The following is a 24,257-nucleotide window of genomic DNA, read 5'->3' on the forward strand; positions in this document are numbered from 1 at the left end:
GAGTACGATGTCTTCATAGAGTTGAGAGCAATGACGTGACCTGGATAAGAACAAGAAAATGTGCTGAAGTGTGTAAGTAAAACGAGAAGAGAAAGAACACTCAGATTGAGTCATTGCGTTTCCTTTATATAATTAATACACGAGAATCGATGTTATTCCTGCCAAGGAAAGGGAATGTATTGGATTTGGTCACAATCTGTTAAGTCTGCAGAGGATTTGTTTTCAAAAGCGTTTCAGGTGGCGATTTGTCTTCCATGTTTCTATTGTTCTAAGGACCAGACCACGTTAGCATTTCATAGCCTAGTTCTAACTCATTTACGGCAAATATAAAACTCCCAAACTCTTCCCGCTGTGGGCTTGATAGGCAGACATAACTAACATCGAATTAGATGTCGGCCCAGAATGGAATAATGATGAAGAGATTCTCTCGTCACGAGACAGCCATTTCTCGTTTGTCAACCTCCACCAAGGATGTCTCTGGCTTGCGTCTACTTTTGATCTATGGCTTCATTTGCCGTGTTTTTCTGTGTGACCAGACAAAAGACAGATGGTAGCAGAACATAAACAAAAAGGAAGAGGGGATGAGAATAAATTGCATGAAATAAAGGAAACATTAACATTTGGGGACACTCATTTCCGATCGGCTGGGCTGCCCGTTGGATATGGCGGGCACATGCTTGGTGGGCGTGCATCTTCACTGCTGTGGTGCAGTTATTCAATCTTTATTTAATTTTTTTTTCAATTTATGAATTTTTAATATTATATCATTTTAATATTTTTAAGCCATGTCTGTGTTATTCTGCTTTTTAGATATGGGCCTTCCGTTCCTTCCATCTACCCCTGAAACAATTAATCCCTCTATCATAACCCAAACAGGAGAGGCTCATCTGGAGCTGTTTTGTATTTCAAATAATTATCACAGTTCTCAAACTGCTGCAGGATGTTTATCGCAGCAGTGGTGTCATTCTCTATAACCACGGCTACCTGATCTTCTAATCCTCATTTTCTTTCCACTCCCCTTCTTCCGCTGTCCACAAATGAATGTCTTTTCTGTAGCAAATAGGCCTGGGATGGAAATGCCATATTTGATTCAACAACGGTAGTTCATATTTACTCTGTAAGACACAAGGCTCGCGTTTTCCCATCCTATTATGTGTTTTCTCAAACTCAATGAAAGAACCATTTCATCATCCACCACCCAGTCACTAAATCTCATTCTCTTTCGTTTGCTATTGTGCTTGAATGTGACGTGTTTTTTTTATTTATTTTTTTTTATTCTCTCTCTCTCCCTCTATCACACTGTAATACTAACATGGTATTTGTCCAGGCGCCAAGTAATGACAGTAATCTGGTGCCATTTGGTGTGCTGTGAAAAGGGACATGTTGGTAATGGTTTTATTATAATAGTTATCAGGCGCGGGTCACTATGAATCTGCTGTAAGCTATTGTGTCCACACTGTTCAGTGCGAGAATGAAGAGAAAGATGCATTAGTGGCATTTAGTCGAGAAATGTGTTGTTTGTGGAAAAGCTGTCGTGGCTGTTGTGTGAAATAGCATAATACAGTATTTGGAAAATGTACCATTTGTTTGTCACAAAAGCTTTTCTTTTTGTCCTCATTTTCTTTTTTAGATGATTATAATGACATTGTTATTGGAAATCACAGATTTAAAAAGTGCAATCTCACTAATTGTAGTTGCACAATTCTAGACATGACATTTACATCTTGACTGTTCGGATTTGAAAATTAAAGACACTTAAATTTACTGGGCAATTTGTTGGGTTAACTTTCACGGTGTAATAAGATACCAAATATGAGGTCTCAAAAAATATGTGCGTGTTGGTGGCAATGGTGTAGAAATGCAGTGCATCTTCCAAGTAGCTTTTTCTAATAGTTTTTTTTCTTTTTTTGTCACAAGCACGTTACTGGGAAAACAACAACAACTGAATACTATATAAGTAATGACTAATAGTCGCATGATATGACCACCATTATTATCAATAGCTAATATGCATTTCCAAATCAATGTTTTATTAATAAAGGAAGGCAAGTCAAATTCCTTATTGAGGGGCTTAAAAGTGGAACCATTGGCGGCGTCATGGTTCACAATGCTGACCTTCATGCAGCAAATATGAAGTCAATTCCATGTCAGCGTGCTGTTCATTATCACCTCATGACTGACTAATGATCAACATTTGTCGTCGACTGAGATGTATTCCCTGATGTGACTCTAAACAGGATATGTGGCACAGAAAATGAATGGCTGGGAGGATGGTTCAAATGGTGCCAAGTCAATGTTTGATTTTGCTCATAAAACTAAGCACCAAAGGAATGGACACGGATGGAAGCTCATAGAATTAAACAGATGAGAAGCATCCAGGCCATCGGCTTGATCAACAACAACAAAAAAATAAATTGTTTGAACTGCTTTATGCCACACAAAATCTGGATGCTAGTTCTGAGATTCTGGCACTCATTAACCCTCTATTGTCATCCAAAATAAGAGATATTTAGCTGCAGCAGAACAAGATTGTTTCACATGCCCTTCTTGCTTTGTGCTTGTCAGTAGAATTAAGTGGGAACAAAAATGGGCTTTCTCCACACAGTTCCCACAAAGTTGACAAGATGGAATTGTCCAAAAATTACTTTGCCTTTTGTCACAATATTTGTATCCAAATGTTGATGGTTTAAGTTGCGAGTAAAGCAGACAAACACAGAAACAATATTTCATTTATGGATGGAGTTTGTAATGTACATCATAACACGGTGAATTCCCCGGATAACATGTTAGAAGACAAAGACTACCTGAAGAAACATACTTCCCTCAAACCATAGTCTCTCCGTGCGTCTCCTCTCAGGGACATTTATTTGGCTGCAGTTTGAGAGGCAGGTCTATTTAAACAGCTTGATATGATGTCCTTGTTAATACCCAAGATCTCTGGGCTCCTCACGGAAGTCATTCATCCTTCAGCTTATCATAGACTTGCAGACAAAACGGATGCCAGACAGTCGAGATCTGCTTGACGAATGAGTAATCTGTGATTTCTATCGGAATGGTTCAGTGTAGAAGGGGATTGTTTTGGATGGCATCCTTGAGTCGTCAGTAGACGTTTTCTTCTTGCGGTGTGTGTTGTGTTCAGATGATGGCATTATCAAAGTGTCGGATTCATTTAAATGTCTGACTACAGGTCAGATGTTTGACCCTTTTGCATTTGGACATTGTAAATGGTTTGTAAGCTTGACTACACTTATTTTCTGACCCTGAGTTGGATCTAGTAGGAGTAGAGGTAGCAGTAGCAGGAGTAGAAGATGATTACTGCTCCGATGACCTCAGCAGCCAAATTTCATGGCCAACCCATGGTGGGAACAATATGGGCTATATATATGGTGCCCAGTGCAAGTCTGGTGTGAAGCGTAGACTAGCTGTGCACTAGGGCAGGCTACACCAAATATTTTCGCACATGCGTTAGAAACGGGCAGTTTGCGCCATAGTGGGTATGAACGCAGCCAACTTGAGTAGCTGACTTGATACTCTGTTGACATATAAATATAGGCGAGGTACACCCTGAACTGGTTGCCAGCCAATAGCAGGCCTTAATCAACTCATTCAATCAATTCATGAAAACTCACCTATCACTACCGACACCAATACTGCACCAGATGTTTTTTGGGCGTAAAATTTACCTTTCGTCAAAATTGTTAGATGTGCCGAGGCTGGTCAAAGAAAATCCCCTTGGTACGCCAGAGCACCCATCATGTTGCAGAACCATCTGCCAAATTCCCTAACACACTAAACGAGGCTTGCACTGACACTAACATCAAGATGAACCAATTTAGATCCGCGAGCATACCTGCACTGTCTACAAATTTAACGAGTCGATAGGTGATCATGATTTAGCTCTAGAGGTCTGATGCTGGTTTAATTAAAAACTTTTGGACCTTGGTCCAGGTCTGCATTCTACCAAGTTTGTCAGCAGCTTCATTGGTGTCACACCGTGTAGTACTTTGAAAAACCAAACGTGTTCTTGGACCTGGAAGATGAGTCATTAGTTGCAGTATACAACTTATAGATATCAGTGTAAGCATATGATTTTAATCAGTGTGTGTGTGTGTGTGTGTGTGTTTACATAAGTTGGAGTCAGTAGGTCTCCCCCTCTAGCTTACTTCACAAATATGCAGCGGTAAGATGTTGTAAGCAGCCGCCTCCGCAACCGTTTATCTCTGATAGTCACAGTGGACTTGTTCCTTTAATCTCAGTTTTCAGGCAGAGACCCCCATTGGGCATCTCTTTTTTTTTTTTTTTTTTTTTTTTACCTGATTTAATAACTGAAAGTTTTGTGATGGTTTACATCAGAAATTGTTAACCATGTGTATATCTTACTCCCAGGTTACGCGTGTACCAGTGGAGAGCTGTGAGGAGTACACTTCCTGCGGAGCTTGTCTGGGATCAGGAGACCCTCACTGTGGCTGGTGTGTGCTGCACAACATGTAAGTGTATGCCACAGCATTGGCTTATCTTTAATGGAATGTGCCATTTGATCACTCCTAATTTTATTTATGAATATGACATTAACCACTGTATATCATAAGTGATTCAAGTATCCCCCCTGTTGGTCATGCATGATTTATGGGGATGTACTCTGGATGTGCATTTTCTCTGAAGTTGTTTACCACACACGCCACACCAAAAGCAAAAAAAAAAAAAAGATGCTACTGAATGAATTTGAATGTGTTTATGTTGTCGCAAACCCTGATAAATTAAACAAGCCTGAAATGACACAATATACATATCAAAGCAAGTATACTAATCCTAAATAAGGTCCTTGCAACAAAACCCTGAGTGTATGCACGATGTTGGAATACTACCCCTTAGATCTTTAAGGACGGGTGCTAAAAGCAGCATTTATATTCAACCAATATATGATGGGCTCCGAAATCCACTGTTTCCATATTGTGTTAATATTGGGTTAGATTCTGTCAGACCAGAATTGTAAGACTTGAAAGTTGATCTAAAGCAGTGCTTCTCAAATAGTGTGTGGGGGGGGGTGGTGCGATGCTGAGTGGTGCACGTGTGAACCTGGGGAACTTGCTTTCTTTTCCACTGTACTACAATGAAGTGTAATTGCACATCCATTCCAGTAGTTGGCAGTGGCGCTCTCATTGCCCATTGTGCAAAGCGAGTATTCACTCTACGGTGAAGGTTTGTTTTGCAACAAAAATGCCATTATTTATAATTGCGGCGGAGAGTGGGTAGTGGCAAATTGTTTTCTTTTTGCTAGGGCGTGGCGCAGCAGAAAATAATTGAGAAGCAATGAAGTAACATGTACTCCATGATTTCAAATTGTCAATAATTGTGTCTATATGACAAACCTTAGTGTATTCTAACTTGAATCGACTATAGCTATGACTTTCAAGTATTTAGCACTATGCTTCAGCTATTTCAACCCCCTGAAGTGATAGCTCTTGTGCTTGCCCTGCTCTTACCCTTTGCAATGTCATTTTAAAGTACATTTATTTGGATCAGAATGTCTTGCAATTATTGTCCGATTCGCTTTCTGTTCATCTGAAGAAATTGCATGTTTGATTCGCCTCTCATAGATGTTCGAGAAAAAATCACTGTGACCGTGCGGAGGAACCACAGCGTTTCACCACCCGAGTGGATCAGTGTGTCCGACTCTCTGTCCAACCCGACACCATCTCGGTCACCATGTCAGAAGTCCAGGTATAATGTTGTGTTGCAGTATCTGTGGGGTTGTGAAAATCGGGACAGAAATTGTCGCTGCAAGCAACATGCTTTTATGTGTAATAGTAAGAAAATGTACAAAAAGTAAAGCACACTATTGCATGCAAGAAAATAGTAATGCACAAAAATTCAGTCATTTGCCATGATTTCACAGGGGTGGTTGTTGGAGGCTTGGGTGAGAGTGAAGTCATTCATTAATAAGAACAAAAATGAAATCTGCTGTCTTGGAATTTCAGTCTATTCATTTGTGGTACGTAATCTGATTAAACTCTTGTTAGGAATTGTTTTCTGTCCGAGCCTTAGACTGCTTCACGTTAGCCTCTTTACTTCACAGTTGTTACTTCACAAATTGTTTTTGTTCGCAGTCATATTTCAAATGCATATTTTTTTGTAAGCTAAGTTTGAACTTTTTGCCCATGATAGAAACAAAATATGTTTGCTGATAACGCAAAACTGCTCTTTGAAAAAGAAAACATCATACCTACAGTGAAGCATGGTGCTGGCAGCAGTTTTCCTTGAGCTGACCTGGGGCTTTAGACAAGGTGGGGGGAATTATGAACAGTTCCAAATATCAATCACTGTTGGTCACAGTCTAGCACAGCAGTCGGCAACACGCGATTCCAGAACCACTTGGGGCTCTTTTGATCCTTTTGCTGTGGCGGTCAGTGAAATTGGAAAAAAAAATATATATTTTTTTTTGGTTAGTTTGTATTAATGCAAAATTAAAATTAAACACTATTTATTTAAATAATCCATGACAAGGCACCAAGGCACTTCCTTGCTTCGCATAATCAGCGATATCTCAAATGGAGTGCTGGCGTTATCTTCCATCTCTTCCCGTCATGCAGGAGATTTTTTTTTTCTACCCCTCAGGCAACATGTTACGTGATGGTGAGACATTCCAAATCAACAACAATAAGCAAATGTATTATAAACTAAAAATGAATGAAGGCCATTTGTCAACAGACATTCCCATATTAGTGTATATAATTTTTTTAAGCACTTTCATTTTTATTTTATTTGGTAAAGGATATTTTTGTTTTAAATTTGATCCATAATACAATAGGTACTTTTTTTTTTTTAACAATTATTTATCAGCAGACCAAAATTGGAATTTCATTTGGTGAATGAATCTTCCACTTGGATCGTGATATTAACATTCACTGCAGCGCATGTTGGTTTGTCAACTGCCACCAAAGAAAATATTTTTCAAGTCTATTTTTCAAAGGGTGGGCGTGGGAAAATCTCTCACCCATGGTTCGGACAATAAGGATAGTTGTATACCGAACCAAAAAGGTTCATGGATGTAAAGACTAAATTTTGCAGGGTTTCAGCAAGTTTTCTTCAAAGGAAATTTTGCTCAATGCTATTTAATTGTATTTTTTACCCTAACATTTCCTCCTCCCAGTTGGTACTTCAGACCCAAAATGTGCCCAGTCTGTCTGCCGGAGTCAACTGCTCGTTTGGAGACTACGTAGAAACAGAAGGTCGTATCTACGGTGGTCGGATCTTCTGCTTGTCTCCCTCTGCAAAAGAGGTTGCTCCCATCACCCATAACCAAGGTAATGTTCAATTTACAGTTTAAAATCAGAAACCCATACAAATGGTAAACTGAATGCCTGTTGATTCAGTTGGAGTCTTTGGCGCAGAACACGTTGTATGTGAAAATGTCAACTATCCAAAAGTGGAAATATACTGTGCAATGAGGCAGTTAACATTTCTGAATATATTGACTCGCATTTGACATTAATGAAAAGTTCATTAAACCACTCGCACACACTTACTGAAGTGCAAATGTCAAATGTAATAAAGGAATATTGTGATTGAACATGTCATAAAACGCATGGCTATTTCTCTAACTCTGACTCATAGGTGACCGGCGTGTCATAAAACTGTATTTGAGGTCAAAGGAGACAGGGAAGACGTTTGCCAGCGTGGACTTTATCTTCTACAACTGCAGTGTCCACCGATCGTAAGTTGTACTTTTATTTTTATTCCCTTTTTTTTTATCGCTCAATTTGGTCAGTTGTGAACACAGGAATGAAATTCAGGTTTGTTTCCAAACATACTCAAGATGGTTCTGTTGTTGTGACGAAGCAATGGGATTATTGGCCTTGGTGTTGGTCTGGTATCGTTTGTGCAGCAAGAAGGCGAGTGGTGAAAGGCATTGATCCAAGTCCATTGCAATTCTTTATGTAAAGCAATAGAGCCTGCAAATAATGGATAATGATAACGAGTGAATAGAACATTGCGTGACCTCTGCTTATTCATTATCGGTATTCAGGTCATTTCTACAAATCAATGAGTTAATTACATTTCATGCAATGATAAGACTACTGATGGGTGAAGTGATAAATCAATCCCAAACCGTGCAAAACTAAGACGTGCGGTCAAGCTTGAATAACTCATTCTTTGGCAATAAATACTCCCTAATCTATATTTATTTCTTCCATACAAATATAAATGACTTTTTTTTTGGTTTGTTTTTCTGCTCTGACGTTGCCAATTTGAGCGTGGCAGACTATTAATGTAGTGTTAGATTAGGCCTCTTTGGCATTAAATGGGTGACTTGAGCTAAGCCATTGAACACTGTCACCATTCTACTTGCTCTGGCCTTCCTAAATATCTATGGCAATATCTTTTGGCACACTTACGAGTTGAATCCATGTAGAAAAGTCATAAAATGTCACATGGGCTAGGCAGAGTAGATCCCCTAAGTGGGCGCTGCTAAAATAATCAAAGAATGATGAGCAAAAATTTTGCATGGATTAGACCTTCTTCGGCATCTGACAGAAAAAAGGCTCCACGGCAGACAATATACAGTCTTCTGGTAGCTATTGTTAGTATAGGCAAGGATTCAAGATAACGGACTGGTGTAAATTCCTGTTGAACTATTCAATTGGTTCCATGACAAGGGTCAAATTCTTGCTGTTTTATGTATGTGGGTTTTATGGTCTAAATTGAATAAGCAAACCTTGTGTGTTGTATCAAATGTCAGAAGGATCGAATTTAATTGTATTTTACGAATTGAAAGTCTGAATAATACCGTGAAGCGGGGATATTTGAATACTAAAAGTTCATTGCCTTAATTGAACTGACCTGCTCTGTAAAGGTTAAATAAAAATGAATATAACCCACGGGTGCCAATGCGTGCGATATAAGGCAAACCCTGTTTACATTTCCTTAGAAATGTACTTTGTGCGCCTTAACCTTCAAATCAGTTTCTTCATCCACCATGTCAAGGGCTATTAATGCCCAGTTATAGTGAACGAGAGATGCTGCTGACTGCCACAGAATCATGGTGGTTGTGTTCACTCCCACAATGGAGCAAAATGCATTTTTCAGTTGGCCATGCTGTGCCTGCTTTGTCTAACCTATGGTGCAAATTTAGCCGGACTTGTGCTGGGCATGAAAATAGAACGCTATATTATAATCAGCCTGTTACACTTGTACAATTAAAAAAAACAAAAAGAAAAAAAAACAAATCAAGCTTAATAGAACCCCCCATACACTCACACGCAAAAGAACACAAATATGTATATGAATGACATTATGGTTGTCTCTAGCCGTTTCTGGTTGATGAATTGCAAATATTAATCCCGTTTCAGGCAGCTTTTTACCCATCCACATTGCAGCATACTTTCCGACTTGTCTGGCAAGTGAAATGTATCCTGCTCTTTCTTCTCCATCCCTCCATTTCTTCTCACATAGCCATTATTTCATTCCTGCCGTTTCCACCTTTCCCTCATCTCATCCCGACCACGACCCCTCTTAGCCATCCTCTCCATCCTCCCCACGCTTCACTTTTGCTATCCCTCTCTCGTTCATCAAGCCTATTCCATTGCCTGCACTCTGCTCTTGCCCCAGCATATATCTACATAGTAATTGGCCGTTAATTAGCTCTAGCTGGTCTGTCTGGCAGCATAATGGAGTGAGCTTGGTGAGAGGGCTCACCTGGGCCTCTCGTCTCGGCCTCTAGGCCGAGCTGAATCTTTGATGCATTTTGTTGTTTGTTGCAGTTATACAGTATATGCATTTTTTTGCTCCTTTAATGCTGCCCCGCCTCAGGACTCTCGTGGCATCGTTAACCTACGGTGAAGTCACTACCGCAGCAGCAGTAACATAAAACCACATATTATACACCCCCCAGCCGCTCCCCTCCCTCTAGTATCTGCTTGCTACTTTTAATCTTTGACCTCGCCTGTAGGAAGCCTGGCACAGAGGCCGCAGCGCTCAGTGGTAGATAATGGAGTTCCCCCACCATGGGCATGTTGGAGGATGAGAGCGCACAGGCTCACAAGAGCAGACGCACAACAGCTGACGCACAACGGCAGGCGCGCACGTGCATCAGGCTCAGATGCGGAGCAGCCCGCGGGCAAGCAACCCGGTGGGGCTCGAGCGTGGACTCACACAACACAAACTGGGGCTACACACTCGCCAGTGTGTGATGCCTTTCGCATTGCACACAAACAGGTGCGCGCTCAGTCAGAAGGCCCTCAAAGAGACAGAAGGCACTAAGTTGGCACAGCAAAGGATGCTGCTGGCTATTTACACAGTCTTTTAAAATATTAGACATTTGTATTAACAAGAGGCTTTGTGTAGTTTAATTTAGCATGCGAGTGGAGGAATATTGCATATTTTAAAAGGAGGCGAGAAAAACAATAGCGAGTGCTGAGGGGGAAAGACTGAGAGGAGCGGGAAATTTCCCTTTAGAGAAACAATGTCTGAAAAAATAGAAATGGCATCCAAAGAAATTCTGGTCTATTGGATTTTGGATGGCTGTATTTTAAAACTTTGGCCCAAGAAAATGAATGGTAACTAGTTCTTGGTGAAATGCTAATCTGCTTCCTGACGACTGTCGAGCTGGTTTTGAGCAAAACACCAATCTTAGATCAAGAAGCATCCCAGTATGTGTACATCCTTCCATACATTTATTATATTTGTACAGTTTGTCCTCATCAGGGTCACTGGTGAGCTGCAATCTAGAACAAATGAGTGAAATATGACAAATTCCATTTTTTTTTTTCCGAATTTGGAATAAAAACAAAATTCAAAATAATGGAATTGAAGTTCTGCGTCGGGGTCAAAATGTCCTTAAATATACCCTTAGCCAACCGACATTATGAAATTATTAATGGTCACAAAACAGTCAACCACTGTTATAATCTAACAGTGTAACGTTAAAATTTAATAAATGCATAAAGAGGAGATTCAATACAGATTTTTCTTTTTTATTATTTATTATAAGTGCACGGGGGGGTCACACCACCAATACGCACATGAACATGCATCTCCGTCACATCAACCTCTCAGCCTCCGGTGGTATTAGCCTTTTGTATTTTTTATAAAACGATGTTAACCACGTAGTAACAATTTAAATCAATAAAACACTAAGTTTGCCAACCAGTAAAACATGTCACGTGGTGGCACTGAAGTTCTTAAATGTGAATTCTCTCAGCAGCTCTTGTTAATTAAGAACACCGCAAAAATCTTCGGTTCCACTCTATTAGAATATGAGTAGGCTGAAAAGTGAAAAGAATCTCGAAAGAGAGGGCCCACACCTAATAACCACTCAGTATGTCCCCCGTAAAGAATGCAAAATTTTGCTTCATCCTTCTCGAACGATACACGCTACAATACGGTTTACATTGGCATCCTTGGAAGCTGTTTATGGAGTTTCCTGTTGTTCCACAAGCATCAAGTCAGTCCTTCTTGCAAGCACTCCAATTTCCAATTTGTGTGACCTGGTTTAATTAAACTGTGGTTTGAGACCATCATACTGGCTGCTTTTGGACTTCACCGTGACAAGATGCAATAATATCTTATAATGAGTCTCAGTCCCCTGCTGAGAATCTTCTCATTTTCTTCTATAGCTGAAGAGCTGAGAGCTAAATGCACCATTTCATGACTGCTTTGGATCCTCATTAGACAATGTCTAGTTTTACTGCGCACCTATCTTTCTCGTGAGAGTTTTGTCGCACTAACTTCATGCGGAAATAAAACGATCACATTGGTCATTTTGACCACGACCAATCAAGTCATGTCTTATATTGCTCTATTTGGTCATTTAGTGTTCATATTTGTTTTGGGAACTTCCAACCTATAATTGGGGACGAAGCATATTTATAACTTTACTCAACAGTCACAGCACAAGCATAAAAACAAACCAAAAGGACTCAATGTATTTTTACAAATTCATACACGTGAGTTCAAATCCGATCAGATAAGCCAGTAAAATTGTGTGCTGATATGTGATCTGATTAGCAAAGCAGAAATACACTTAGACAGCGTTACTTTTGGAGATTCATTTAAAATTTGTAAAACGCAAATGGACACACGGACTATCAATAGATTTAATTTCAGTGTCACTTGCGTCATTCTGTGCGCACTTTGCAAAGCCAAATTCAAATACCATATTAGTTGTGCGTCTTTTTGCGAATCATCTCAAAACAAAATACCCTGCTCAAGTAACCTCCGAAGGACCTTGCAAATCACTGCTGTTGGGGTGTGGTGCTTGTGGGCACAACTAAATCTGTAAGCGAGATTTTTTGAGAAGTCTAGAATACAAGAAAGAAGCGAGTAAAGCTGAGACAGTTTTCGTTTTTTGACTCGAGCGTAGCAGTACACTTATCCAAGCCAGTTGTCCAAATCATTGACATCTCCACTCAACGACTCCAATATCGAGGTGACCCTGAGGAGTACTGCTATGTCAATGCAGGTGACATGTTGTGCATCAAATTGTGTCCCATTCTGGGTATTTGTCTCGCTTGCATCCGAGTGCCTCACACATCGCGTACATGCATACACACACACACACACACACGATGCAAGGAGAGATCGATAAAACCCCAGGGTTAATAGTGAGGAGGTTCTGAATCACCAGTTCTCCTAACAAACAGAATGTTAGCATAACCTCAGTGCACCTCTCAGCCACCCTATGGTAATCCTCTTGCATCGATTGTGTACCTCATGCTGCAGCTCAGTAAGGCCTCATGAGCTTATTGCTGCTTGTGAGTATCCTCCTCGAGCGGCAATTTCTCTTCAGCTTCAGTTGTCAGCCTCCAAAATTAGACTCTAAATTCTCTAAACTATCGGTGTGAATGTGAGTATGAATAGATGTTTGTCTATATGTGCCCTGTAGTTGGCTAGAAGGGATAGGCGATATAAAAGATGGATGGATGTTTCAATAAGAGTTAAATGTGATTTTTATCTGGCGTTGATATGGAAATATTCCCAACTATCAAATCGTTTGCTATCGTTTCGCTTTGGTTATACCTCATAGCATGTGGTACATCGAACAGTTTACAACACAGTCTTAATGGTTGTGCACGGATTTCCCTCACATTGCCAATTGATGGTAGCCATAATCTTGTTTTCTTCAACTAATCAGCTTCTGAATATATGTTTTTATACACTGTCCTTCCTGATTTTTGAGAAAGAAAGACAACAGGCATTCTGGGTAAAACGGCTTATCTTTGACTGCCAGCTTATTGAACTGAAAGCCTCCAAGAATGGAGCAAAAGGAAAGAAGAGTGGATTCCTCTGGTTTTTCATCTCTCTATGATGTTTTCATCCTCCACTCTGGTCTTGCTGACAGCCTGGATAAAGTTTTAATACGCAAGACCACAGTTATACTTGTCACTTCAATGTCATCGCTACTTCTGCAGTGAGGCACATCCACACATGTGGCATATACATTCACCACACTTTTTCCACTTTGGACATTTTATCTATATTTCAATGAAAAAGGCAAACTGAATTGACCTCTATATGACCAGAAAAGAATAGGCTTTCACCGATCACGGAGTTAAAAAAAAAACACAGATCCTGAGCATATCTATTTAAATAACTTGTTTGTTCATTGTATGCATGTGTGTGCACACGTGTGTGTGTATATATATTAGGATTGGGACGATTCACTTAGCTTCCGATTTGATTCAAATCACACTACTTGTGTGACAGTTACGATTTTTGATTGTACTGCGATTTGCAATTCAAAATCACGGTTGTTGCTATTTTGTTCTATTAAATCACATTTTTATTCAGACCACATTTTGTGTTCAAGGACTTTGGATGCCAAGATTGGGATGTATCTTAACATATTCCCTACTACAATCAACCATTTGCATTTGCATTAAAAAAAATAGATTTAAATTTGTCACTTACAATGAATTAAAAATTTTCCATCAAAACACGTCAGTGTGTACACGACAGATCTCCTTGATGAACATTGGTTTCTTCACACATGCAGGTGCCTGTCCTGTGTGGATGGAAAGTTCCCCTGTCACTGGTGCAAATATCGCCACATGTGCACACAGGATGCCAGCGACTGCTCATTCCAGGAGGGACGCGTCAACATCTCACAGGTTGGTAGTCTCCTTATCACACCCAAACAAATATCACAGTAGGATCATCTATCTATCAATCTATTTGTATTCATCGGTATTTATCATTGTGAGTATTGATCGATAAGTCCAAAGTTGTGTGGTGGTATATGCAAAAGAATTGTGTCAACAGTTGTGCTAGTGACCCAATGCTGTTCACAATGGTAAACATATTCACGCCCAAAAAACACTTTAGGAATTTTTAAAATTATTTTAATGTTTTTATGCTTTGTGTTAGTCTGCACGGTGCCAGTCAATTGTTACTTATGCTGTTGAGTGAGAAGGTGTGCCCAAACATTTAACTGGTCTTGTGTGTTTGTCACCGTTGTAATTTTCAAGGACAAAACAAAGCCGTTGTGTTTTTCTCTATGCCTTTTTTTTTTAATTCAACATTAATATAGATAAAAATTTCTGCCGTAATGTTCAATGTATTTTAATATATCTTCCAAATGAAAAATGCATTCTCAGTCACAAGCAAATTTCAAAAACAACAACTGCAAAATTCACATCATATTTACATGTAGCTTACCATCTGTCCACGTGAATGATTCTCCTGTTTGCCTGGATTGGCCTTTGTTGTTGCTGCGCCTATTCATAACAGCCTGATTGGCCATATTGGCGAGGGGTTAGAATGCCACCTGTTGCTTATCTTGATGCAGATGTTGCCATGGCTACCAAGCCACTTTGAATTTCACTTGGTACACATGCACACAGCATGTCATCTACATGGTGACATATTGTTAATGTAATTCTGTTTATAAACGTGACATAGAAGGGAAATACATTTTGGGTGTTTTTTAAAACTGAAGAGATTTAGAAAACATTTTACTTTTTGACCAAAATCCAGGAGGCACAAATTGGTAGCATACATTATCTCCCATGACGTTGTACATATGTGCCATTGTTTGGCTCTTGCTCAAAGCCACATACGGTATTCACATATTGCCTGGAAAAGTTTCCCCATGTGTCATTACTAGTCACATGCCAGAGTGATTGAAGTCACACTACACTGCTTGCCCTCCCAAAGGCATTCATTCGTTGATGTTTCTCAGAGTGACTTCAAATCCTAGTCGAAAGCAAAAAATGCATCTATCTGAGCCACAGGAAATTAGTACTTGTACTATGCTATCATCACAGATGTGTTTGGCCCCTTAAATTTAATTCTTCCATGTCTCTTCCTGGATCTGTAAATATATATAAATCCACAGTGTTGTGACAGCCGATAAAGAGCGAAGCACATGAGATGCGACCAGGCAGAAAATTGCTAGTTAGAGAAACACTCGAGCAGGCCATCAACAACAAATGTGCATAAACACAAACAGCGAGAGAAACAAACACCAGAAGGACAAACAAACACAGAAACAAACAAATTGTCTTTGCTCCACTGATTCCAACATTTAGTCGGTGGATCCGACTGGGCCTGGGGGTTGTTTCCGATGACTGCATTCCCATTCGGTGATATTACAGCAATAGAAAAATCCGATGGAAAAAAAAAAATACTATTTCCATTCTTGGTGGGGTTTGGGCAGATGGAGCCATGCTTCCATCGTGGCTCCAATGGTAAATGAAAGATAAATCCCTCTATTAGCATTTTTAATACAAAGGGTTTCACTACAAAGGTTATTGGAAATCAAATCAAATCTAGTTTATGCTGAATCCCACTCCTGAAAATAATCAATCAACCTACAGACTGTATTTCTTTACGCTTGGCAAGGATAATTATTATTTAACGGGATACACAATAAGACACCCCGCACATGATGCAAACATAAATAACTGTTGTCATTGTTCTTCTAGTCACACCGTCTGGCCATCCACCTTCGGGGAATCTTGTTCAAACCAGGAGATCAAATATGACCTGCTCTTGTAAAAAAAAAAAAAAAAAAAAAAAATTACATGTGCGGGGGAAAAAAAAAAATCCAATGAAAAATGGCAGCTAGACTTTGCTGTTAGCTTATCTGGTAATTCCACTGAGGCCACAATTTCTAACCAACCCTTCCTTTTGCCATCTCTCTTGTGGTCAAACAAAGAAATACTCAACTTAATGAGTTGATCCTTCATTTCTGAAAATATATATCTCACTTTGAGCTTCATGCTGTTGCTGATGACCTTTATTTGTTGTTACACCTCAACCAACACGAAATGGTTTACGATCAGAAATAGCAGAACATTGATAGCGGCTGACCCTGATTGTTTTCTGTGCGTATCCGTAGTCACCATTAACACCACAGGATAACACTGGTCAGCACCAAATTTTAATCACAGACGGCTTTTATGTCCTTAAATGTTTCTTTTTTGTAAACAAATATTTAAAAAATGTCATGATTTTTTTCCCCTAGCGCCTCAGAGTTTCAGTTAGTTTTACCTTTTTTTTTTTTTAAAATGGTTGATCTATAAAAGCTTGCACAATATGAATTTCAACAGGGTTTGTAATTCATAGCTTTGACGTTGCAGAAAAAAAATCCCCCTGTTGCTGAATCTAACCCTTAATTCATAAAAAAGTAAATATTTTATTATTATTATTATATTTTATTGTAATTATTATTATTATTTTGTGTTGTTATTGTGGTTGTCAAAACCTGATTTTCTTGAGGGGCAGATTCATTCTCAGTGCAAAAAATATTTTTCAAAAGTTTAATTGAATCTCTGTTCTGAAAAAAAAAACTATTAAAAAAAAAAAAAAACAACATATTTTTTTTGTTGGCCTCCGATCGGAGTCAAAATGTCACCATCATAACCGCATAGAATATTTTGAATGTCATTTTAAGATGTGTCAGCATGGTGAAATAGTAGTTAGTATGTTGATGTTGTGTTGAGCACATTGAGCACTGCACATGCATGTGAGATTTATTTAAGGCTCTAAATTTTCCTTAGTTGTGATTATAAAATTTTGTTCGTTCATATACCCTCTAATTGAATGGTGACCGGTCCATGAGTATTCCATCTCTTGACCAAAACCAGATGGGATTTGCTCCAGGTCGCCTGCAAAAGTAATGACGCCAAACATAATAGAAATGAAATGAATGCATTTTGCACTGTCACAGGATTAAAAAAAAAAAAGTTAATTGTAAATTTATAACAACTATAACTTCTTGTCACACAAGTAAATGACAATCACTGGTGAAAAGTGAACCCATAGTTAATCTCTAATCTGATGTCTCTCTACAAAAAAATTTACTAGAGCAATATTGTTTTATGAAATGGTCAAGCATAAATATTACTGGGACAATCAATTTTGGTTCCTCTATAATTTGTGTTAGTATGCAGTTGAGTGAAAGAACCATACCGTGCTCATATCCACTTTCTTTTCGAAAATTGTGTGACTAGAATTTTACGATAAAATCGTCCCTCACTACAGGCATTGGTAAATGAGGCACATTCCACGAGTCTGACCTAATTCCATATTATAAATAGAATACAAATCAGTCAGTAATGCATGCTGTAGCTGCTCCATGGGGAGTTGAACCTGTGGCCTCATTGATAATCAGAAGAAGGCCATGTTGGGCTCCACATGAACAGCAGGTGAACACGAGTTAGGTGTGCCAGTGCTGCTCTCCGTCTTAATTACAGAATATATCAGAATGATGAGGGAGCTGGCTTTCTGTTCATATGTTTGTGCCACCAACACAAAAGTGCATGCGTGTGTGGGTGTGTGCGTGTGCGTGTGCGTGTGCGGGCGTGTACATGCGTGTGCTTCACACTTAATAGTGCACCATGCCGGCATCCCGTTTTGATCCCGTTTCCCCCTCTCCTCCATCCTCTTGTTCTCGTCATTAGCCGCAACATGTCAATTAGAAAGAGGCAGACATCCTCTCTTTCTGTCTGTTAGCTTCACAGCTTTTTTTTTTTCCATTGTGTGTGCGTGTGTGTGTGAGTGTGTCTGATGGAAGACAGGCTGCCACACAGCACTGGGCAGCCCAGCTCAGAGGCTCTGTGTCTGAGGCTGGCATCGAGTGAGCTTCCCTTCTCCCTCTGGGTCCGTCTGCCACTGATAGACTCACTCTGTGTGCATCCTGTGTGTGTGCGTGTGTTGGGGTGTGCACGCGTGTGTTTCTCTTAATTATTCAAAGTGTATTAAAGCTTAAAGATGCATCTCCAGATGCTTCTCTGATCGCCGTCGTGTTTAATGGAGAGAGACAGATGAGATGAGAAGCGAAAGGTGGAGCATCCGCAGTAAAACATACGGGGGAGGAGTTGTGACGGTGGCCTAGTTGCAAGACCGCACACACCGCCAGGAAACTGCTTTAGAAAAGTGTGGAGGAATTCTCCCTGCAAATTAATAAAAATATGATTCGATTTGCACTCTTTGGATAATCAACTCACAAATTTTAATAATATTGCCTTTATTAGTCCCACAATGGGGAAATTCGAGATTCGAACCCAGGCCTCCTGGGGAGACTGGGTCCTGAACGCGGCGCCTTAGACCACTCGGCCATCCTGGCAGCCTTAGTTGGCCTAACTTAGATTTAATTTGCGTTGGTCTGTTTTCTCAAAGCATAGCAAAAATAATTTGGAGACAAAGATAACGTTAAAAAGATTACTGTACTTAGTTGTGGCGCTTCTGTTTTCATTAATCAGACTACAAATGCCCAAATCTCGTGATAGAATCTCTATAGCGCTTAAGCTGTTCACGGTCATGAGGCATTGCTGCCTTTCCCTGTGGACTTTGGGTTACTCCGGCAAACTAGATTCTAAACTGATTGCCAGCAAGGCTCTAATAGTTTGGGATTTTTCATTATACTGTATATATGATGTTTTTTATTCTATTTTGACTTTCTTTTTTCTTAAATTCATTTTGTTTTAATTCATTTTGTAATCCGTTTTGATAATTTTATTTTTGTAAAATGTTTCCTTTTAATTTAGTTTTTTTTATTATTATTTGTAGTTTTTTTTTAAATAAAGTGCGTATTTGTCGAGTGCAAGATAAGAGATGAAAAAAAGACCAAAATTGTGTAATAGAGTATGATATATTTAATATAATACAGAATACAATTCTCAATCAACTGTTCAACCTTTTTCCTTCTGTATGACGTACAGTAATTCCGAAAGCAATACCTTTAAAATGAACCCCGAAAGCCGAAAGATGTATTATGGGCAGAAGATTCAGGTTTGAAGAGAATATATGAATAAGCAATATGGAGACAATAACGAGTTGTGGAAGCCAGCTGTGTCAGAGACTAGACAAGTTAAACCGAATATGAGAAAGAATACCTAAAAATGGCAGGAGCAACAATTATCCTGAAGCGAGTCAGTGGAGGCGTAGACGAAACCCTACTTGAGGGTCATGACACAACCTGCGCCTTTGCGTCCTCAATAACTGCTTAATAATTCTCTGTCATTTACCTGACTTACTTTCTTCCTTCACAGCAGCCGTTAATCATTTAAATCAGAGTACTGTATCTACAGAGACGGGAATTATTCATTTCTACATTCTTGCTGATCCTATAATGACGTTGCTTCGTTGCTAAGTGTGGGAGGAAGTTACCTTTGAGTTTTTTGAAATTGGCGGATTCCATCATGACTTCTAATTACCCACACATTTTAAGTGTCAGCGTCTCAGCCTCCAATGGTATGAACTTTTTATGTTTTATCTTGGTTGCTTTACTGCCTTTTCCACCTCACTCTCTATCCCCCATAGTCAGGGACTGAGATGAGTGGGTGGACTCCGCAAAAGAGTTCTTACAGTTCAAAGTGTCTTTCATTGAATGCGAGTGCTGCTCATCTGGTGCGATGGGGCTTGGCCTCCTTACACCTGACACCAGTCGAGGGAATCGCTTCATTTGAGCAAAGTAGATGAAAACTTTTCTTATTGAAATAGAGCACAGGGGTGAGACTCTGAGCGAGAATGAAATTGAACCAATAACTTTGTTACATTCCCTGGTTAATATTCCTATTAGATATAACCATTCTCTCCACTCCACGGCTGCAAAGTACTCGTATTATTAAAGGGGAAGTCGACCCCAAAAAATGATATGCATGATTGTCTTCTATGCGCTTTCACTAATCTAAACATGGCATTCAGATATATCGCATTTGTGGAATATGAGTTAAACGGCAAAATCCACCCGTTTTTAGCCGTCTCAGTGGGCGGCCATTTTGTCACTCTGTCAACTAAAAATGACATCACAGTTACGTAGGGCTCAGCTAACGACCAATCACAGCTCACCTGTTCCCTGAAGCTGAGCCGTGATTGGTCGTTTGCTGAGCCCTACGCAACTGTGATGTCATTTTTCAGTTGACAGAAGTGACAAAATGGCCGCCCTCTGTGATGGAAAAAACCTGGTCGATTTTATTCAATGTTGTGTTTTGAGAAGTGAAGAAAATTCTCTTGGTTAATTTTCTTACTTGTGAGCCCACTGCATATTTTTAGTGGCTGCTATTGATCCCTAGCCGATGGCAATCAGCAACATCCTCTTCTTTATCCAGCCTTTGATAGCATCCAGATTGACATGCAATCACGCTTGGTCATCAGAGATAACACACAACTACAGTGCTCTAATGGAGATGTGTGTGAAGAGGTCTGTACAGTCAGTGGAGTAGAGGTCAGATGCATTATCTTGTCTCCAGCGTTGTTGCGATCCACCCGGTCCGGAGATCAACCACCATGTTAGCGATAATGGTCTTGGATCAGTATCACTGAAACCGGAACATCCAAATGTTTCAGCAGCCATTAGGTGTTACAAAGTAGTAATTAACATAAGGTTATGCATGGGAGGGAGGAGTGGGGTATCTAAACATGAAGAAATGGGCAGCATAGTGTAGTTGTTTGCATTGTTGCAACGTTGGGGTCTGACTGTGTAAGATTTGCATGATACTTTTATCCAGGTTTCGTCCACATCCAAAAGCCTGTGATTCAGTTCCAGGCAGTTCGCTTGACAAAGGCACTTACAAACAGCTCCATACTTTACTGTATGTGTCCACCGTTCGTTTGGCCGTGCTGCAAATCAGATTAATAAATCACTTGTCCTGTGTAAATTGGCATTTAGAATGATTAATGAACTGAAATGAATGCCAAGGTTGATACTGTCAGCACCATACAGGCAGAAATGAAGGCCAATTTTAAAAGGATACATTTTGATGGTCCCAGAAAAGGAAAGCAGCCGGGAGGAAAAGATTATTTCTGGTCACGCTAGTTAAATTCAATCACATAGAAACACTCTGAATGCTTCTTTTCTTGCACAATTGTCTTTCCTGTAATGAAACTCCTCCAATGCAAGATATTGGTGAAAATAAATATACTTTTCTGCGCACATTCAATAACAAATATCGCACATGCCTTGGTTTATATCAGGGATGGAAAAATGGTGGCCCACAGGCCACTGTCTTTGTGGCCCTCCATGATTTATTTTTTTTAAATAAAAAATATTTACGGTAGCTAATTCTGTTTTCTACCACCAGTAGGCAGACGCTCAAGAGTGCCTCCAATGCCAAAACTGATAGTATAAAAGTACTGTCAACTCTGAGAGGTTTCAGTTTTGTGAAATCATTCACAAAATCAGTTCTTGCAATTGATGTTGCTTTTTAGTTTTCTAGTTTTGTGCCATCTTTGAATGGTAATTTTTATGCAAGGGAGCCCTTTGCACAGTAAAATAAAATCACAGTATTGGGTTATTTTATTTTTATTTTATTGTCTGTTTTGGGCGTACTGTTACTCACTGGAGCACCTATTCTCTGATGCTACACGTATACTAATGTGTGAAACTGAGATATTGCTAAACAGATGTCTCGCTCTCACTCTCCCTTGGGAGATGCCGTCATCATATTGCTACCTTTTCCTTTCCTGTGTGTGTGCGTGTGCCTGTGTGTAAAATAAAAGAACTGGTCGATGGGGTCTTGTCCCCTCCTTTCTGAATCGGTTCACTGGACTGTAACGCCAATCCGCGGGGACCCTCTTCACTGTGGTGACCCCTTGACACGCACACACAAACATACACACAGAGATACATCCTCATCCATCATACTCACAGAGTGTCAGCGCTGCAGGAAGGTGGCCTCCTGGGTGATGGCTCGTAACCAATCAGTGCTCTTGCCTCATCTCTGACATCATCGTGGTGAGGGCATTTCCTTGCTGATAGGAAGTAATTGTAAATTGGAAAGACAGCAAGCAGATGATCTGGTGGCTTTAGGTGTGTCGCAGTTATATATAAATGAAGTAACTTGTTGGGTTTATTTTCTCTCCTCATAGTATTTCTTTGTGTGCTGGGGTAAAAGTCCACATTTTTATCCATATGTTCATTAACCTGCTTGTGTTTTGCCTTCTAAAAATATAGAGAGAGACATTTATCATGATGATGATTAGTATACAGTACAGTATACGGCGATACCTTACGAGAGACCCAATTGATCAGTTTTTCCCATAATGAACTCTTGAAAAGTGGATCTTTATTTTCTGCTTTGAGTGAAGCAATAAAAAAATAAGAGTAGCCTTCGCTGAAAGTCTTTCAGCCAATTTTTGAACGGGGTAAACAGTCAATTACATGAATATAAAATGAAAACCCTCTCAATGAGCATGGATGAGACGCAATCACTGGAGTAAGTGCGAGATCAACTGCCGGGCCGGCTGACTCCCTGCTCGTGAGGTCACGCCCCTTATCGGCACACATCAACACACAAATTTGTGTGTGTATGCATGTGTGTGCGTGCATGCTTATGTGTATCAAGGGGTCATTTTACAAACGCGCACACACGCGCACACACGCGCTTCATGAAACAGGTTTATTTCCTTTCATGTTCTTTTTTTGTATACAGTATGTATTCAAAAATTGGATAGTCCAGTGTTAGTTTAATTTATTATAAATCTAACAAAAATGTGATGTTTTTGGGTGATGGAACAAAATACAGTAATCCCTCGTTTATCGTGGTTAATACGAAGACATCCACCTTGAGTGCCTGTAGTGCAGGATGTGTCTGTTTGCATCTCAATCAAATTCAAACGTGTTCCAGCACGTGCGCCATAATGTTTTCAGGAGGTAAGACATTTGGTCTACTTTGAGCCACCAAATTGTCAGATGCAATTTATATTGCTATAAAGTATTTATAATTGTAAATGAATGTGGATATTACTCTGCTCTTAAATCGAGGAAAATATATAAATAATGATTGAATTAGCGATTGCACATGAAACTTAATTAGAAGTTAGTTTTTTATGCAAATGTATTCTACTTAAAGGTTCATTCAAATCAAACTACTTAAAAAATGTACATCTATGAAAAGTAAAATAAATGTACTGTATGTGAAAGTAACCATGTACTGCACTGCACTGAAATAAAGTTTTCTTTTTAAATTTATCTCTAAAAGCCTCATTTGAATATTTTGATTATATATATTTAATGTTGCGACACAGGAGTCTGTGTGGTTTTGAATGTAGAGTGGTAGACCAACTCAATTCTGATGAGGGTTCACCTTCACAACTTGGATCAGAGTGTCAGTGTTTTGCCCTGTGGCGAATGTAAAACATTCGCCACAACTAAGAGTGTGCTAACTGACTTCACAGTGCCAGAGGGCAAGATTAACGTTGGTGTGGAATAGAAGTGGGTGTATTGAGATGACCGTGTGTGTGTGGGGTTGTGCATGTTGACCATGTGAGAATTAGTTTCGCTCAAAGAAATGCGGATGACTAGGGCCAATTTAGAGTATTCAATCAACCTGCCATGCATGTTTATGGAATGTGGGAGGAAACTGGAGTACTCAGAGAAAACCCACGCAGGCACAGGAAGGCCAGAGCCAGAATCGAACCCACGACCTCTACACTATGAGGCCATCGTGCTACCCAGTCGGCCACCGTGCCACTAAGACAGAGAAGAACTGTTATTTTTAGTTGTTTAAGTGTCTTTGGGGATTTGAGTTATTATTATTCTTATTGTTATTATATATATATATATATATATATACATGTGTATATATATATGTATATGTATATATATGTATATATATGTGTATGTATATGTATGTATATGTATATATATATATGTATATTTATATATATATATATATATATATATATATTATTAATATGTGTATATAATTTATATATAATCTTTATATATGATCTTATTTATTATTATTATTTATTATGATTACTATTTTTAGTAGAACAAAGTATTAGTAGCAATAGGATTAGGTGTTGTAGTC

General features: G+C 39.4%; 1 protein-coding gene across 6 annotated transcripts in view; it reads left to right on the plus strand.

Annotated features, from left to right (window-relative positions):
- Positions 1-24,257, plus strand: part of LOC148340094 (plexin-A1-like) — a 217,404-nt gene that overhangs the window by 127,614 nt on the left and 65,533 nt on the right. For all 6 annotated transcript variants that reach the window (XM_088289388.1, XM_088289393.1, XM_088289392.1 and 3 more), the window contains 5 exons: positions 4,387-4,487; positions 5,598-5,721; positions 7,151-7,304; positions 7,615-7,714; positions 13,994-14,108. In XM_088289388.1, the coding sequence (XP_088145514.1) occupies positions 4,387-4,487; positions 5,598-5,721; positions 7,151-7,304; positions 7,615-7,714; positions 13,994-14,108 (594 nt within the window). The remainder of the gene's footprint in view (positions 1-4,386; positions 4,488-5,597; positions 5,722-7,150; positions 7,305-7,614; positions 7,715-13,993; positions 14,109-24,257) is intronic.

Source organism: Idiotropiscis lumnitzeri, chromosome 3, assembly GCF_059441095.1.
Source record: "Idiotropiscis lumnitzeri isolate Australia: NSW breed Sydney's pygmy pipehorse chromosome 3, RoL_Ilum_1.0, whole genome shotgun sequence".
Taxonomy (NCBI): domain Eukaryota; kingdom Metazoa; phylum Chordata; class Actinopteri; order Syngnathiformes; family Syngnathidae; genus Idiotropiscis; species Idiotropiscis lumnitzeri.